The following is a 19,146-nucleotide window of genomic DNA, read 5'->3' on the forward strand; positions in this document are numbered from 1 at the left end:
ACCTTCAAATTTATATAACCCCGAAGGAAAAATTTAAAGAAAGACGTTTTATAATCTTTTCTACGGAACCACATAACATCCTTAGGTGAATTTGTATTATTGGCATTCAAAAACTTCGTTTCCATAACAAAGATAAATAACGCTTACTAATTAATATTCTATAATAAATTATCCCTATCCATACATTCACTTTATGACTTGGCATATGTCTTCGATCATCCAGATGTCGATCCAAACTGCAAGTATAGTGCTTTCCATCTTAGAATATGTCGCCTGTCGCATTTCAAAGTAGTCTTTACTGAAGACACCTTGACCAGGAAGATTCATATTTTCAATGCATCGAATATCCCATATAGGATTTTACGATGGGCCCAGTATAGGCCCATACTTGGGCCAAATATGTACAGCTCTGGCCCTAGCTTGGAAGCTGTTATTGGTCCAGACTTGGTGGGACTCTGGGATGATAACAATGTCCATCGCTTGGTTTGCAAGCCTGGATCAGGCCTAGTTGCTTAGATAAACCCAAGACTGGTTTGCAGCCCTGGGCCAGGCTGGTTGCTTGTAAAAATAGTTTTTTAATATATTGTTAATAAAATTATAGATTTATGACAATTTCTATTGAATCACTCTACTTATTAATGAACATAAAAATATTAGTTAAATAATTAAACATATTAAGAAGTGATACTATTTTTTATTATTCTATATTTTATTGTCTTTTACACATAAAAGAATTTTATTCAAAAAAAATTATTACTTTTAATATTAAGATATATATTATGGATAAGATATTAGGACAAAACTTTATATAGTTATTGAGGGTTCTGTCAAGCCTGGCTGACTATAGAATGGCCGGGGCTAAGTTACTCAGATATCAACCAGGCTTGGGCCATTATTGGTTTGCTAAGGCCGGGTTTTCCAGCGTTGGCTCAAGCTAAGCCCCGTAGCTCAAGTCTGGGGTCTCCTACATGGGATTCAACCGTGCCCTTTTAATGAAAATTTTCAGCGACAAACTCAGTTATTACCGGAAAATTATTATCCTGTAGGTGATCAATGGTCCGAGGTATTTGGTGATATACTTAAGAAAACTTCGAGTTCAACTAGGAAAGATGACGACGGCATTATGGTACCCATTGGAACGGCATTGAGGTTCAGCTGAATCATCACTCAAAAATGTTGCTAGACAAAAAAAATGAGAAAATCGTATTGAAGAAATATGATGATGACAGAATGAGGCAAAAATTATGAAATAAAGCATGAAGCAATGGGAATGTTTGTATGTTTGGTATGATAAAGAAATTTTTCTCATGATTCAAACTTCAAAATATTTTCAATAAATTTAATAGTGGAATGCTCTCAAAATTAATTTTACTTTGTTCAAATCCCCGTGCTTACGCATTGTTCCATGTCTAAAAATGACATTGCGCTCATCAATTATCTACAAATTGTTTTTGTTCGGGATTCATAGAAAACAATCTTAATTAATTACAAATTACGAAATAAAACCGGAAGGCATTTTAAGGATTCATACTGTATAAATAAAACTGTTCAATAGTATATTTTTTCAATCGTTTCCAATGGCTCGGGTAGGCGTGTTTTCACTTGTATTATTCATCACGTCGGGCTTATCTATAACATTTGGAGAACAAAAGGAGATAATGATAGACGAAGAGATCCCTTTATTGAAAGCCGACAAACATGTTCAATATGTTAGTGACAATGTGCCAATTGAAGAATCGTCACCTTGTCACATGGAATATCAGGTAACTGGTACTGAATAACGACTTTGCTTTTGATTATTTAACTCATGAATATTAAGAATTGAGCATTATTGCATAAAAAATGCAGTTTATAAAAAAACATTTTTAAACGTTCACGTACAGATTTTTACAGTCCGAATAAACATATTAAAAAAGTTTAATATCGATATTTCTAATTTAGAATCAATCGATGATCATTTCTGAAACGATATAATAAATTGCAGTTCACATATATTAGCAAGTGGGCAACAAACTTTGTTTTAAGAAGGAAGCTACGAGGCTATAAATAAAAGATAAGTTCATAAGAAACTTATTGTGTCAACTCGTTAAACCGGGTCATCTGAAACGACAGATTTGCGTCCGTAGCCCCCCTTCATCCTGTACATAATTACAGTCACTTTCGACACCATCACTCATGAAGTTTTCCCCATACACACTACTCATTATCCGATGGATTTCTGCAGCACTATGACCTTCAGCCTGTAGACAACATCGCAATTCACACTTGGCGGGAGCATCAATAATGGAGTACATATTCACGTGGCTGTAGCACAACGCCGACTGACGCCAGAATGTCAAAAATGGCGGAGTGTGTAGTGCGATAGCTTTGCAGTAGGATACACCGCAATCCCGCTCTCTTCTGCCCGCAGAGCGTCTGCACGGAGCGATCGGAGGTTGAAAAAAAGACGAGATTGTTGCATTTGACTATTTATACAAGTGTCAAGAAAAACAGAAATATTCCAATAACTTCGTTATAATGGAAATTATCCATGTAATTTAACCAAGGAAATGGTGAATATTCCGATATCTACAGGGTGGCTCATAGCAATCACACTTTTTTCAAATGCGATACTTTGTATATTTCGTCATATTTAGAGTTCTCTTATAGCCTCATTTTAACAATATAGAGTTTTACGAAAGTTTGTAGTACAGCAGACTTTGACGTGGTACATAGCTGCGTTGTTTGTTGCCTACCCTGTAGGGATATGATTTCTAAATACAAAATATAAGGAACCCAGTAGCAAAATTATTAAGACAGTTTACAGATATCAAGAATAATGTTCACTCGAGTGGTTCCGAAAAACGTTATATTTTATTATTTTAAATAGATTATATGTTATACAAAAAGTCCACAATCAATAATTTATCTGAACCGTTCGGAAAAACACGACAGTAGGGGTATTTAGAAAATAACTTTTTTTCCAAAAAATAACTACAAAATAAACACTTTGTACATAAGTCGATAAATTTATTGAAGTCTTCCAAAGATTTAGTACAAAAGTAGGAGAAGCAGTTGTTAAGAATTTATAAGAGAAGTCATAAGATTTTAGAAATAACGGACTATTGAAAAGGATATTAGCGAGTTAAAGATGAAAGAATATTGGAAGAAATATATTAGAAAGTATGTAATAAAAGATAATATCTAGAAGAGTATTTGACAATTACAACTCCACCTATGGGTTAATGAAGGAGTTAAGATCAGATCTATTACAGTCATTGACTTTTTCTACCAATTCTGTAATGGTTAGGTGGCTACTCGCTTATAGATGGCGCTAGAAGTATCATAAAATAATATTGTGAATAGTTCTAGAAACAGTTGAGGTGAAGAACAAAAATATAGTGTTATATATATATTTTTTTGAATTTATTATATCATAATAAATTACGATCCATGTACCAACAATCAAATCTCGTATATGGAAATGAAGTAATGAGTGAACAAGCAAAGAATACTGGCAATAATTGAGCCAAGAAAAAGTTTTGCGAGGGAATAAATGAGTTAGCCAAAGTACAATGTCTTTAAAAAGTCTTAGCCAAAATTCATTCAAACGTAATTGGACTACTTCAAAAATCAAATCGATAATACAGCAACAACGAGCGATAAAGTTTAGAGATACTTTCAAAAACTTACATTCCTGGCTCAAAAGTTCCTAAAAATGCTTGTAACTAGAAGAATATATTGGATTAAGACACGAATTTGTTCAAGAGAAGCAAAATTCTGGCACGAATACTTTTTTCAATAAACGGTGGGCTTCAAGCTGTATAAATCATCTAGCAAATACAACATTTTTCCTGTAATGCTACAGAAAGGCTTCGAAGTAATCATGAAAGATCTTCAGAAGCTTTTCAGATCAGATTCTAGGCTATATACCCAAAATACGGCGAGAGACAAACGTAGTGTTTATACCAGAATATCATTCAAAGTCTTATCACCTGATTTGCCTTACCTCCATTTTTTTTTTTAAATTTCAGAGCACCACCTCAGAAGTACGACAAGAAAGCCACAATTTGCTTATCATAAAGGCAAATTAATCCCCACTTTGCCTAGTTGGAGACATAGAAAAGACTCTTGACAGCAAAAATATCGCTCTAATAGTCTTCATCGATATAGAACGAGCTTTTAACAAAATTATATCGTATAGTAGCATCTACTACGGTCATTGATAATGGAGAGAGTCCTCACTAGACCTAGTGGCGCTAGATTTATAGTTCTAAGCTATGCGGATGTTCCAGTGAGGGTAGTTAGAAGCAAGCATGAAGATATAATCACAGACTGGATACAAAAGGCATTGAACACAATTAAGAACTGGGATGATGAAGAGCAACTCTTGATCTACCACAATAAAACAACACTACTCCCATTTACATGGAGAAGGAAGGCATATTTAAGGCTATCTATCCTGAATGGAACTAAACTAAGACTTATCAATGAAGTAAAATATCTAGGAGTAATCTACTTAGACAAGGTGATTGTAAAAGCCATTGCGACTATATGGATTTGTCGCAAACTTGTTGGCAAAAGAATTTTCAATTATCAAAGAATCATTGCGCTTGTTTAGTGGTCGATAACTAAACAAACAATAGCTCAAAGAAAACTAAACCAGATTCAAAGGCTAATGTGGTATTACAGCATTAGAGAAGTCACTACGTTGGCAAGTTCGAAATGTAACTTTCTGGAACATAGACGGTTTGCAGCTAGGGTAAGGAGCTGGATTGGGCATTTGTGGACCAAAATGCAAACTCTCCATATCACTAGGAACATAACTCATAACATTTCAAGGCGATAGGCATGTCAGAGGACGACGACCGCAGATTTTGCGAACAACTCATAGAAACAGCAGAGTCTCTACTCTGCGAATGTCCTGCCCTTTTCACTAAAAGGCGTAAACACATTGAAGAAGTAGTATTAACACCTTGGAAAATAGTGCACGAAAACCAACTAAAAATTGTCTCTTTTGGGAGGAGTCTTCGTATTTTGGAAGCCGAACTAGGAGATGTAGAGGCATTTACAAATTATTTTTTAGCTAAGTGACTGCCTTAACATTCTGATCCGGTGTTTTTCATGTTATGATACAAAAATGAAATATTTGTTTATTTGCATTTAAAGTCTTGATTTAATTTCAGAGTTCTTTCAATTTTTACAGGTAATGAAGAAAGTTGTTGGTACTTGTGTTAGATTAGGAAGAACAGCTCGGGGATGCGTCGCTGGCAATTATTTACATCCATTTCATCCCGAATGTATATAAATTCATTAAATTATATGAAATACAGTAATAGCTAGATTATACTTTGTTTGCCCAGCTTTTTTTCATTTGCTACCAATAAAAATAATAACAATATGTTGAATACTTTTGTTTTTTTTTCCAATCAATTTTAGTCGAATATTGAAGAGTCAGAATGCAAATTATGGTAAATTATTTTCCTTATTTATCTTAGAGATAATGATATCATGTGAATTTGATTATGTTTTATATCACAGAAATTGAATTCTTTCAGTACCTGACATGTTCAATAATTTATACCCGCATCTCTAGAGTTTCAGATAAAGTTAAAAGAAAACTAATTTGTTATATTGTATTTATTTCTTCGGTGGTAAATTGTATCTTAAACAGCAAATAGAGACTTTCATATAAACCAAAACGTTGTCCTAATGCAAAGGTTGCTAGTAATTCTGACAAATACAGAAGTAAGGTAGAAAGAAACAAAATTTTCATCTTAAGAATTTTTTTATTTGCTAAAAATAAAAACAATCACAATTTATCGAAAAAAAATCTTATCCAACCAATTTAACCGTATCTAGGAGCTGTAACTCATGATTTGTATAGCTTAAGAGTACAAAGCAACTCAATATCTTGTGTTTCAGCTTTGTTTGCATGCAAAGGCACTCAACGCCGTTAGATATACGAGGTGTGGCTATTGAATAACGAGACTTTTGCTGCTACACGTGCACCTAAGGTCAGCGACTGTCAGCTGTTTAGCCTCAAGGCTCGAATACGATGTTTACCGTGTCTGCAGAGAATCTAGAGTAGCCGATTGAAAAGAATGGCTAATTTAACATGAAAATTCTCACATACGAAAACTGTGTGCTCTCAAAAATATTTATAATGACACTTTAAATGGGAATCAAATCTGCATTGAAACAAGATTTGAGTCTTTTGAAGCTGTGAAAGTAGAAGCAACGTGCGTCCTGAAGAAACTAACTCGTTACTGCCAAACCACGTATAGCCTTTTGACAAATAACAAACAATTTATATTCTAAGACAAGATCCATGAAAATTTTCCATTTCTATGTAATTTTGTTGTTATAATCCCACATAAATGATCTTTATGTGTTAAGTTGATAATTAATAAACAACACAGAAGTAACTTTACATTTCATTTTTTCACATCATATTATGATGATACATGGGTGATTCCATTATAACTGTGATATTCAATGTCCTGTATTGTTTTTTTGTACTAGTCATTAATTAATAATCAATTAATAAAAATTTTGTGTTAATTGAATAATTCTTAAGATATTTAAACATTATTTTTATACAATATAACTTGCCACTTAAAGAAAACTTATACTACATCACTTGAATGTCAGTACCGTGTCATGTCCATTCCTAGAATTTACCGATAAATTATTAATTTTTTTTGTCGTAACAAATGATTTAAACTAATTACCTTATAAATTCTAATGTTTATGATCAAACTGAGGAAAATTGATGCACTTGTTGTTTAATATCTTAAGTTACCATGTCAGTACCGTGGATAAATGAGTCAGTACCGTGGAACTCAAAATCCGACATTTGTGTCTTGCTCGTGATACTTTGAAGTTGTAGTAAATTCCTCTTAGAGTTTTATTTTTACAGTAAAATAGATGAATAATATGCATAAAAAAGTTAGAAAAGTTAAATTTTAAAATCTTGAAATTTTGAATACAAAAAATCACAGTTAGAACGGAATCACCCACATGTCTAAACTTCAATAAAAAACTATATACCCCACATTATAAATATTATTCTATTCAAGAACACACATAGTAACTCATAATAACATTTAGTTGCATCCGATGTAGATTGGGATCCGAAAATAATTCTGGTTATAAGAATAAACTACAAAACAGAATTCACAATACTTCGAATTCTATAAAAATATCAACAGATCACTTTCTCAATAAATTTGGCACATGATAATCAATAAACAATAATTCTATATCTGAATTGGGATGGTAGGTATCTTATTTGAACATCGAAATTCAGATAAATCATCTTTGTCTTATACTATTTCTGTACATTAAAAGGTACTTCATTGGGTGAATATATTCATTAATATATAGGTACGATTAAACCATGCCCGCATTCATATTCACTTCTTAAATACCCCGACATCGAGTCATATGTCAAACAAAGTCAGAATTATTGCTAATCCCCGAACCGGAAGAAGACACTCTAACTAACAACGAACAATCGCTGTCGTAATCGTAAATGTCATCGTCCTCTTCTTCTTCCAGTCCAAACGAGTTTCTCGATCATAGTTCAATTACTTCTGGACCTTTCCACGAAATACCTGTTCGCAAGAGATTGCAAAATCTCATTACTCCAGTCATGGCAGCTACCTAAAACACAAGTGAATATTAAGTAAATCAAATTGATGACGGATGACGATCGGGTTAAATATTTTAATGATAATATCGAAAATTATGTTTATTAACCCTTTTTACAACACGTAGTTCTTGTAAACGTATAAACCTATTTCCGAATAGTTCCTTTTTTGAGTTTTTTTGTATATAAAAGTTTATATGATACTCCCTCTAATTTTCACTTTATTAATTGTGTTCTAGTTTATTAAAATAAGAAAAATTAGTAATTATAAATGAAAGTACGCTTCTTCTACAGCGTATTATATATAAATATTTTTTTCGCAGGTAAAAAACTTCCTTTTTCTTTTTCCTTCACTGCCTTATCCGTTACGAAAGTTGGCTATTAACAAGGTTATTCTTATTTTGTTTACTGCGTTTCTAAACAGATGACACTCCAAATCACTGTCGTAGGCTGTGCAACCATTTCGTCTTCTCTCTGGTCTCTTCTTACTATACAGTTTGCCTTGGACAATCAACTTCAAAATACGATTTTTGTCATGTCTTTGTCTCTACATAACCTCCATGCTGGTGATGTGCCGATATATCCGCATTTCGAAAGATTCCAATATTTTTATATTCATACTGATCATACTGTTTACGCTACCACTACACCAACACTCACAATTACACTGTCGTAAACTTTTTAGTTTACTTTCAGTCTCTGAAGACGATAACTTGGTTATCGAAACGCGCGTCAGATAGTTTAATCTTGAGCGTTGGTGTAGTTTTAGACCGCAGTTCGTGATTTTTCTATCCGTGATCGTATTTCTGATGCCTGGTTCCATTTTGCGTTTACTATAGTTCCGAGGTTTCTATTCGATCTAAGTCTAGATTGTCTATCATTGGTGCACTGGAGGATGTTGATTTTCCCTAATAATCACATGTTTTTTTTTCGATATAGTCACTCGCTGCTTATATTTTGTAGTTCTTCATTTTTATTTTCTACTGTATCGTCGGCATATCTAATGTTGTTAATTGCTTCTCCGTTGATTTTGATGCCATCCCGATAGTTGTGCGTTTTCAAATATTTCTTTGAAGTAAATGTTGAATAAATATGCAATCCTGTCCCACATCCCTTTTGACACCAATTTCCTCGCTTAGCGAACTATCTACTTTTCTTCTTATAGTTTGACTTTCTTACATAAAGTACAGCATCGTAAATCTGGAATCGCTGGAAAGGATTGATTCCGGATTTTAGATTATTCCGTATTTTAGATCATACGAACGTTTGAATACATTTATGGTGGTACCGTCTATCGCGTCAACGAGAAAACATATCGAACTTTGAAACGTTTTTAGAGTTTAACGTTATCGAAAGCCTTGGAGAAATCAATAAAGTAGAGGTCTGTGTTCCTATAAATCATTTTTAAATATTAAGAACTGTAGTCAATAACTCGATAATATTATCAGAAAAATCGACAATATTTTTTCATTATAATAATGTTTTTATATAAGTTTCTTTCGAAAAGTTATTTTTTAGCTTATTTAAATAATTTTCATGTACTATTTATTATTGTATGTAAAAGATTTAGTGACATAATTATCTTTTTATAACCATTTTTGTTAATTATTGAGATAATATATTTTAAATAAAAAATTAATTATAATAATTTAAAAAAAATGTTTATAAAAACATATTTTATCAATTTTCTTAAGGTCGGTTAAAATTTTTATAATTATGCATTAATAAATTTTCAAATTTTTTTTTATATTTTTTGACTAGGAAAAAATCTAAACCTCCAAAAACTCCAGCCGAGAGACAGCGAGCTTACAGATTAAAAAAAAATTAATGAAGGAAGCCCAAAATATTCTGGCAATCAACCAATCTTTTTTAAGTTAAATAAACTCTTTTTGCGTCTGGTTAGACTATCGAACTTAAGGAGTAAACTCCAGTCGTGCGTCGGAGCTGACACACACAATTTTTTTACAATATTATTTGAAGGTAGATCTTGTGGAACTTCAACATTCTCTTCAACAAATTTGTATTTGTGGATCGTGTCTTTGCAATGTTAGAAAACTCGCACTCACGTTGCAAAGTTTATAAAACATAAAATAAAAACGATTTATTATCAACAATAATCAGATCCGGTATGTAGGCGCTTGAAGTAGTTTTAATATTTATGCATCGACTAGATTTAATTACTTTTTCTTAACCGCGATTTTGTACATTCCAAAGTAGAGGTGACCGGTGTGGACACAGCACAAATACTGGTGTAACAGTCTTCAGTACAACTTCATGTTATTGCTATATATTTTTGTAGCTTGTCTAGATTTTGTTTATCCAACAAACATTTTCTACTTTCCACTAAATAAGTTTATAAACGTCGTACTTAATCTTAAATAACGATCGGTACTATTTTCACTTTCAAAGCAGAAATTAATAAACTTCCTCGGACTCGATCAAGAGAAACCCTCCCATGTCGCAGCATATTCGAAGTTCGTTATCGAGAAACGGCGATTTAAAGATCAACAACTTCGGATCTAGAAATTGGATGCTATGGATTTGCAACATCAATTTTGACACAATCTGTATCGAACAGTGTAAAAATAATTATATCAAAGTCAGTTTATAAAGCCAATGAACACTCCAATAAGTATCCCAGGTAGAATCATACATATACAGAAATATAGATTTAGGTAACCTCTTTTGGGATAATGGATTATATTTGATATTTTCGATATAATCCAGCTAGTCAATTTAGCTTAAAGATTTTTAAAGACACAAATCCAGCTTATTTTTATAGCATTTTCCTCGACCGAATCGACCCCAGATAAGCGTATTTCGCTACTTTCAAAACGTATTTCCTACTTCAAATCTTATCCTATCGATAATCGTTAAATATATATGCAGAAAAGGTTTAATACAAGGTTCGTCCTATATATTACAATATATAAGATTCACTTATCATCTTTTATATCATTTCGAATTTCGAAATTGTCTGTCATTCCTCAAAGTAGGAAACTTCCACTTTGTTTGTTCATACCATCGATATTAACGTTGCCATTCATCTGACGCTGTTATTGTGTTTATGATTTTTATCGCTTTGGTTCGATTGAGATTCTCAAATTTATTTGAAATGTTCTCAGACCAAAGTCCCCATTTTTTGGAGAGACTTAATAGTATGTTATGCTGAGTTCTTTTAACATATTGAGAAAGGTAAGTTGTACGAAAATATAGTGAGATACATAAAAGCACAAAGGCTCAACTGCGCCGGGCACATAATGAGAAGAAAAACAACTAAAATGATCAAAAGAATAACGCAATGAACCCCATTGTGGCCAAGGAGAAGAGGCGGGCCGAGAAAAACTTGGAGAAACGAAATGGAGGAAGACATAAGAGCAAAATGCCGGAACCGATAAAAATGGAATATAATAACAAAAGCAGCCAAAACTACGAAGAAAATAAAAATTAGAAAACTAGGAGTAATCCACCTCAAAATAGGATTTTAAAGCGTTATAAACGATAGCCATAATCCAAAGGATTAAAAGACTTGATGGTGATGATGAAGTTGTACAAAAATGGTCACAAAAGTACCTGGTCAAAAGATCATCTCCTTTAAGCTCCATACATTTCTCTTTGAAGCCGGTAATCCTTTTCAGTCCATTGTTTTCATTGTTCTTTTGTTTCTGGTACCTATGTAATGTTAGACCTACGTCTTTATTTCTGTGAAGCATTGCAAAGCACTCGTTGGAAACATTTTCACGACGCTGTTTTTGTTCCATTATGAGCAACCATCTTGCACACAGCTTTTTCATGTCCACATTTTCAGTGAATATACGATGTACCGCACATTTTGAAATGCCCGCTAACTCGCACACTTCCAATCAACGATCATCCAGAGCCACTTTGTTGTTTTTTTAACATTTCTGCAGTCGTTACCTCATTTGATCGACCACTGTGATGCTGGTCTTTGTTCAAACCCTGCTATACAGTTCAGCTTTGCTGCCAAACAAATACTAAAGAGCGTGGTGTCTTCAAACTCGTACATGAGAATTTCTTTTGGTGTTGCTCGTATGTAAACTCGATCAGATGATCGATAATCGATCTCGATTCAGAAATTCATGAAATTATTTAAATTGAAAGTCAATTTTTTCATTTTATCAATTCAGCTTCCAAATCAAAGGTCAAAATGATTGTATCATATCACAATACCTGATTCCTATGATAATCACAATGAAAAATTTATTAAAAGCAATATTTGATCCATTCATCATTGGGGCTTTCTCCTATATAATCTGTTTACGCGAAAAGTTCAGAAAAATATTTGTATTGACTTTTTGAATGCGATTAAGTTGTGTGATGGGTTGAATAAGAAACAAGATTTGGGTCTTTTTGAGCTGTAATTTTGTCACTCAAAAATTATTACGAAAAACTAATTTCAAAACAGAAGAGACCTAAAATCCAGAACATTTAGAAACATATCAAAAGGTTTAAGAAATAAGAAATTGAAGAAATAAAATATTTTATATCACCAGTCGCGTGATTTAAAAGCAACACTTAAACAGGGTGTCCCATCTGGAACTAATAACGTTGTAAGTCGCTCTAAATTTCTCTGCCCATTGTGTAGCTCAGTTAACCAAAAAAATATGATTATTTTTTTTCTTTGTTTTAAAATTGTACCACGACGAGTTAAAACTATCTGTATATGGCAAAATACTTATAGTTAAATCATGAAAATGTCTACCATTGGGTTTTCGGATAGGACCTTTTCAATTGAAATATTTTCAAAGATGGTCAACTTTCGGTTCTACCAGAAGTCGACTGTAACTTCGTTATTTTAAATTTAACACCCTATATATTAATACATTTTTGGAAGTAAAATTTTAGTATTGTATTGTCTAAAACCTTTTCGAAAAATGCATACTTTTTGAGCTATTGATTTTTTTGTAAAAATTTGAATCTATGTTGAGAAATTTTTCTTTTATACAGTAAGTGTATAAAAAGTGTCCGAAGTTTAACTTCGTAAATATCAAATTTCTTTATTTTTTTTTAATAATATACTTTCCCATACCTAAACGTTACCGTTATTAAATGTTTTCTGTAAATTTTTTGGCCATATACTGATAGTTTTAACTCGTCATGGGACACCCTGTAGATTGGATTTCGGGAAAATGTTTCAATTTGTACTTTACAACTATTATCTGTTCATGTGCATTTAAGTGAAAATACAAAAGAATCAAATTTTGATGTTAGTAAAAAATATAACTCAGATAAAAAGACATGCATAGATTATTTTTTTAAAAACAGGTCCTTGTGCCAAATATTAAAAACAGTTGGTGAATTTTGGTTTTCTTAACGAAAAATTCGTTTTTTAAATAATATATTTATTAAAGCAATTACAAGTTTATTGTTAGAGATCTGAACAGAGAATGAATTATATTAAAAGAAATTACAAGTTACATATGTTGTTAAGTAACAATTTCTCAGAAAATATAATGTTTCTGCTGCGCTTTTAAGTTTCCTTGATAAGCGGCGTATGTAACTGGTGGTTGAAATGAACATACAAAAAAACTTCAATAACATTACCAAAAACTATATGACCTCATATAACTAACACTTTCTGGTACAAATATTTTTTGTAGTGGTATTAATTGTGTCATATATTTGATCAACTGGAAAGTATTCCATCATGTTAATCTTTTTAATATTCAACATACTATTTATATAATTAAACTTCAAAACCCTACATACTTACATTAATCAACATTCTGCAGATAAAAAACGCCATTTCAGCTTTACAGAGGGCGTCGAATTCCTACAAAAAATGTAAATTTATGCATTTTGGACGACCCTTTATGATACATATTTTGAAGTTTTTTTCCAAATAAGATTAGAATGCGGCTTTTTGTGAATGTCAAACAGATGAGTTATCGAATCAACGACAAGAAAGATAATTTGGAATTCAAATTAAATTATGTACGCCAATAACGGATTACATTAGTAGTATATACGAGGTGTGGCTATTAAATGTTTATGTATATTCATCTATTATAATTTTCTCCTATTCTTTCTCAGCTTCAATAAACCCAAATCTTGATCCTGTTAATACATTCAATAATGAAAGAGGTAGAAGTCGTAGAATCCAAGAGTACTTTGTAAGAAACCATGATTTCTACATCCACAATTCGTTCCGTTTTCTTTCTTATTATTTCACGGAATAAGAACGTGAAGATAATAATTTTGAACAACAGTTTCACCTTTAGGAACCCAGTGGAGGCATATGATTCCATGAATATCGAAGCAAACAATCATCATTGACTTGATTTGCCCATGTTCGTTTTTTTGGTTTTTGGACTCGTCCAGTGCAGAGATTGGCGCTTTGATTCAGGATCATAGCTAAAAAACCAAGACCTTTCACACGTTATTATCTTGAGTCATTTTGAATAGCATTCAAAGTGTCTTATTGTTGGAATGTGAGGATTTTTACCATCAGTTCTGCACATATTTCTTGCATATTCAAATATTTGACGTTTCCGAAGTGTAAAAGCTGAACCAACTTCAAACTTTTCTCGGCTATCTTGAAAACTCCCAGCCCATTCAAAAACACGTGAACGCGACAAAAATTCATTGCCATACAATAGTTTTAATAAATTATAAGTTTCAGTTGCGGTTTTTTCAAGTTCAAGTATTATAGCGGCTAAACTGATTTGTCTACAGTCACGGTAGTAACGCATTCGAAAGAGTAAACTTCAGACTAAGCAACTGACAGTCGCTAATCTTTGACACATGCGTACTATTTCTGTAATAGCGGTAGTCTCGTTACTTAATAGCCACACCTCGTATTACATCAAATACGATCAAGGTATCGTGAAAGGAATCAGATTAATGAGTTCAAAGCTCTAACCTTTTATCAAATATCTGAAAACACTCTATATTATGTGGATGAGCATTGTTATGCATCAGGATAAAGTTCTTACAGATGAAACTGACTTAGGAAACGACGACGAAAGTTTCTTTTATGTATCGGCCCGCCGTTAATCCACCCGCTTCATTGCCAGTTTCAATAAAAACCAAATTTTGCGTCCAAACCATCCAGGAACCTTTTCCAAAAGCCATCTTTCTCCAGGTCTATAAACTCGACCACTTCTTCAGCTATAATGCAAGCATATTCGGCTTTCGTCTGAGAAGAAAACAGAGCCCCATTGTTTGTCAATGCAATTAACGTGTTGTCTGGCAAATCGTAGGTGTACTGGAGTCAATTTGGTGCCGGTGGCTGTTCATTTTGACTCAAAACTAGCTGCTTTTAGTCTTCTTCTGGCTGTTAAGCTACTCTTGTTGGACTTGAACACTAGTGAGGGGTCGACTTATCAGCGATATGATTTTTCTTTTGAAACCGCGTTTTTAAAGAAAATCACTAGTTTCTTGGTAACGGCGGTAAAATCTGAAAACAGCAGATAGACTCATGGTCAACGCACCGGCCACATTTGCTGATTTTGGCTTTATTGCAATAGGATAACCGCCTGAGCAGCTTTAATTCTTGTTATGTACATTTTTAGGTAGAATTTTTGTATCGGTTGACGTTTACTGGCTAATTGATAGGGGTGGGTTAAGTAGATAACCTTTTATCAATTGCCCCTAGTTAGCACTATTATAAACAAGCTTAAAAGGGTAGTTACCGATCATATTTTGGGACTGTGAAAGCAAGAAACAATATTTCATATAATTTTGAAACTCTAACCATCAGTTTTAAGATTTTGATAAAAATAATAGAATTTCGTGTTCTGTTTTTTGCCACTGACTTGCGATTCCAAGGGTGTCGATTTTTTTATCAGTAGTGTATAATAAATGTCTGTAGAACACAATTTATATCGAGCGTTTCCAAAAAACCTTCGTTTTTTTTCTGCTAATTTCAGCGGTATTCAACTAAGTATTTTTTTTGGACGGAGCTTGGTTCTCAACCTCTTATTTTATATAGGCGTAGCGTGATTAATGAGAAGCAAGAGTGACTGGATTCCTCACATAAATTTTCTGCTCTAACAAGAATGAACTACGTAGAGAAGTTTTCCCTAAAGTAATATAAACGAGCAACAGGTGTTTGGTATTATACAACGTGGTAGTTCATTTATGAAAATAAATGGGATAAAGCTACCCAAGGACGTCATATCAATTATGACTGATTAAATTCTGAGATGGTTAATGATGGTAATTCATTTGTTGGTTCAAAATGAATTCAAAGATGTAATCCGAAAACAAAATTTTATTTTAATTCAAATATCACATATACATGTGTAGATTCAAATCAAAGATACAAAAATGTGAGATGAAAGATATGATGTGAGCAGTCAAACATACTAAAAGTTAATGAAAAAACATTAATATTAATATTTAATAAGTTTTAAATCATTTATGTAAAAGTGTTGATCACACGATGGAAACCAAAATTTCAAAGAGAAAATCTTTTAAAGGAAATAAATAGGAGCAAGATGAAGGTACTACAAGTTGAAGAACAGGATTTTCTAATTATTTATCTGCTGGTTCCACCAAATTGTTCGGGCCTTTTTTTTATTATTCACAGCTTTCTAGTTTCTATTTATGTAAATCGAAGTAACGAGATCCGAATTTCGAACGGTGCGATGCATCCATAAACCAGAGGTGGATTTCGTTCTAACCAATTTGTTATAAATTATATAGGTGTCATCGGTAGTTTATCAAAATTTTCGTAAATTAGAATATGTTAGGAGGGAAAGTAATATTTCCGATCTATCTACAAAACCTCTTTGTTGTTTTTTTCTGAATGAAAAATTAGATTTAGTATTTCGCGTGTTTCCGCGTACCCTATTTCTAGACCATTTTATGAAGGCAAATCCATGAATAAAGTGATTTCCTTACTTTCGTTTTCCAATCCTGAATTCCTTTTTATCCTAGATCTTCCACATCCTCTGCGTACCATCTTTTCCTTGGTCTTCCTTTTTTTCTTATCCCTCTTTGTTTGTATGTGATCTAGGCACTCTTTGGATCGCTTGGATTTTATTATAATGCTTAATTTTGCTTGTCTAAATGAATTCCGTATTTCATCATTTGTGCTTCTCATCCATTATTGTCCCTTATTTTTACCCCATAGCATTTTCCTCTGTTTTATTAATAATCCACGTTTAGCATCCGTAGCTCACTGTCGGTATTATTATTTATACAGATGCAGCTTCGACTTTCTGGAGATTTTTTTTAAACCGATTATCGTATTCAATGCTCCCAACTGTTTACTTTCCTCCTAGATTTTCTTCCTCATCACCGTCGTCCTTGATAACCACCCGAAGATATAGCTTTGAACTTTCTCTAAGCTTATTATTTTTTCGTCATTCTATTGTTTTCAAAAACTTGATCTTTACTTTTGCGGTGTTATGAATTTCGTTTTATCTTTGTTGACTCGTAGATTCACTGCTGTTTCTAATAAGGCTCTTCAAATTTCCTCAAACTCGTTTTTGGTGTTGAAAAAATCACTACATCATCTGCATATACCAGTATGCCTTTCCTTGTTTTCAGTCTCCCTGTTCTGTTCAAACTGATTTAGCGTACTATCTGTGCTGGTCTGAGAACATGTAGATATTCTTTGGTTTGTCTTTATCTTCAATTTCGTATATTCAACTCCAATTTTGTAAGATTCTTGTCTAACAGCTGCACTAGAAGTGATTCTAAGTCTTCCACCAGAACCAAACACTCTGAAACCCCGGAGAGCACTGTTTTTCAAGTAGAAATTTATGCAATTGGAAAATGTGTCTAGTTCATTCTAGAGCCATTAGAGCTTTAAGCTCCAATATCCTAAAATCCAAACTCATTTGAGATTGTCTAGAAAAATTAAACGAGCTAAGTAAGAAAAATAAAATTACCCTACAAAGGATTCCGGGACACAACGGATGGAATGGAAATGAAATAGCTGATAAGCTCGCTAAAACGGGGGCAGACAATCCATTCATGAGACTTGAATCCTTCTGTGGTATCAGCTAAAGAGCAATAGAAAAATCATTAAAATAGAATGTAGATACAAGCAAAACCAATTATTGGGACAACCTAAAAAGGCCTAGACAGGCAACGACTTCTCTGAAAAACTATAACCAGAGTATATCTGCTGAATGTATCAGCCTAAGTAAGAAAAATCTACGAGTTCTATAGGGGCACTGTCGCCTCAACAAACACGTGGAGACGGTAGACCTAGCAGATAAGCGACGGGCAGATTTTGTTGCACAGAGGACGAAGCCTCTATCGACATTCTCCCGAAGCGTGAAACACTAAGAAACTCCAGAGCACTACACCTGGGAGCGCTTGAAATAGAAGAAGATCTCTGGTAATTGAAGTCATCCCACATTCTAAACTTTTTAAAAGAAATCGGATTGTTGGGGACTCAACAGATCATTCAGTATAGTTATATTCCAGCACTTATTTAGCGAAAAATAAGTTTATATGTTATTGAAATAAGATAGAGTAGACCTCCACGTTTTTTTCGAATTGATGACCTTTTCTATGGCTTGTCTGAGTGCGTCTCCGCCAATACAACATCTCGAATCTGATAACTTTATTAGCTTTCTTTCGAGATATGTCCCAAAAGAAAAATGATATAACATAATAACATAAATAATATAACAGTCACTCACAATAGGGAGAGCAGGGAGAGCCTTTATATGCTATAAAGTCAAGGATTTTATTTTAGTAACGTTGACAAACTGTGATGAAAAAACTGATTGTGCTTCAAAAATGATAGTGATTTTTTTTAATACTAATAAATAGTAATATTCATTACCTTATTTACATGATCCCTGAGAACGTTGGAATATACCATAGAGACTGCTTCCAATGCCATAAAGGTGATAAAGCCTATTACCCACGGAATTATTAGTGATATATTTTCCTGGAAAAAAAAATTTGTAGATAACAAAAACAAAACAAAATACAATGTAACTGATCAATTTCTATTTATAAGATATTTCGAATGGGATGTCTACCTTGTATGTGAATAAATAATAGGGCAGTGATTCTCGAAGTGGTCCAGATGGGGTTCATTAGAGACTCGATGGGAGTCAACGTTGACGTGACAAATGAATGGAGGTCCACAATTTGTACGTGAAGGTCCATTAAGATTTATTTAGTTTTGATAGTGCAGAGTTAAAATATTGACTCGACTTCTTTCATGAACTTGCACTATTTTATTTAATTTTTGCAAAGTTTTAATATTAAAATATTATTATTCCTATCGAATCTACAGAAATATTTTGGAGAACAGTTAGTTTCATCTGCTGTTGATGAATTTCAAAAACTGCTCTGCACATGACTTAATTTGACATACTTTGAGTAACAACACTGTACAAAGACGTATTGATGAAATGAGCTCTGATGTCGGAATTTTCTTGTTTAATTATCTGCAATGGAGAATTATTGTTGGTGTATGTTCAGGCGAAGAGCTACTATTTGCGAAGACTTTGAAGACGGACATTACAGGTAAATCAATATTTAGGGTCCACCGGATCCAGCAGTTTGGGAGCCTC

At 33.1% G+C, this 19,146-nt stretch overlaps 1 protein-coding gene across 1 annotated transcript in view; it reads right to left on the reverse strand.

Annotated features, from left to right (window-relative positions):
- Positions 1-5,748: 5,748 nt before the first annotated feature.
- The window catches only part of LOC130901880 (uncharacterized), a 167,319-nt gene continuing 153,921 nt past the window's right edge, over positions 5,749-19,146 (reverse strand). Inside the window, exons 5-7 of the mRNA XM_057813535.1 lie at positions 18,405-18,512; positions 13,368-13,427; positions 5,749-7,647 (exon numbers count right to left, since the gene is read on the reverse strand). Of these exons, the coding sequence (XP_057669518.1) occupies positions 7,561-7,647; positions 13,368-13,427; positions 18,405-18,512 (255 nt within the window). The 3' untranslated portion in view covers positions 5,749-7,560. The remainder of the gene's footprint in view (positions 7,648-13,367; positions 13,428-18,404; positions 18,513-19,146) is intronic.

This window comes from Diorhabda carinulata, chromosome X, assembly GCF_026250575.1.
Source record: "Diorhabda carinulata isolate Delta chromosome X, icDioCari1.1, whole genome shotgun sequence".
NCBI classification, from domain to species: Eukaryota; Metazoa; Arthropoda; class Insecta; order Coleoptera; family Chrysomelidae; genus Diorhabda; species Diorhabda carinulata.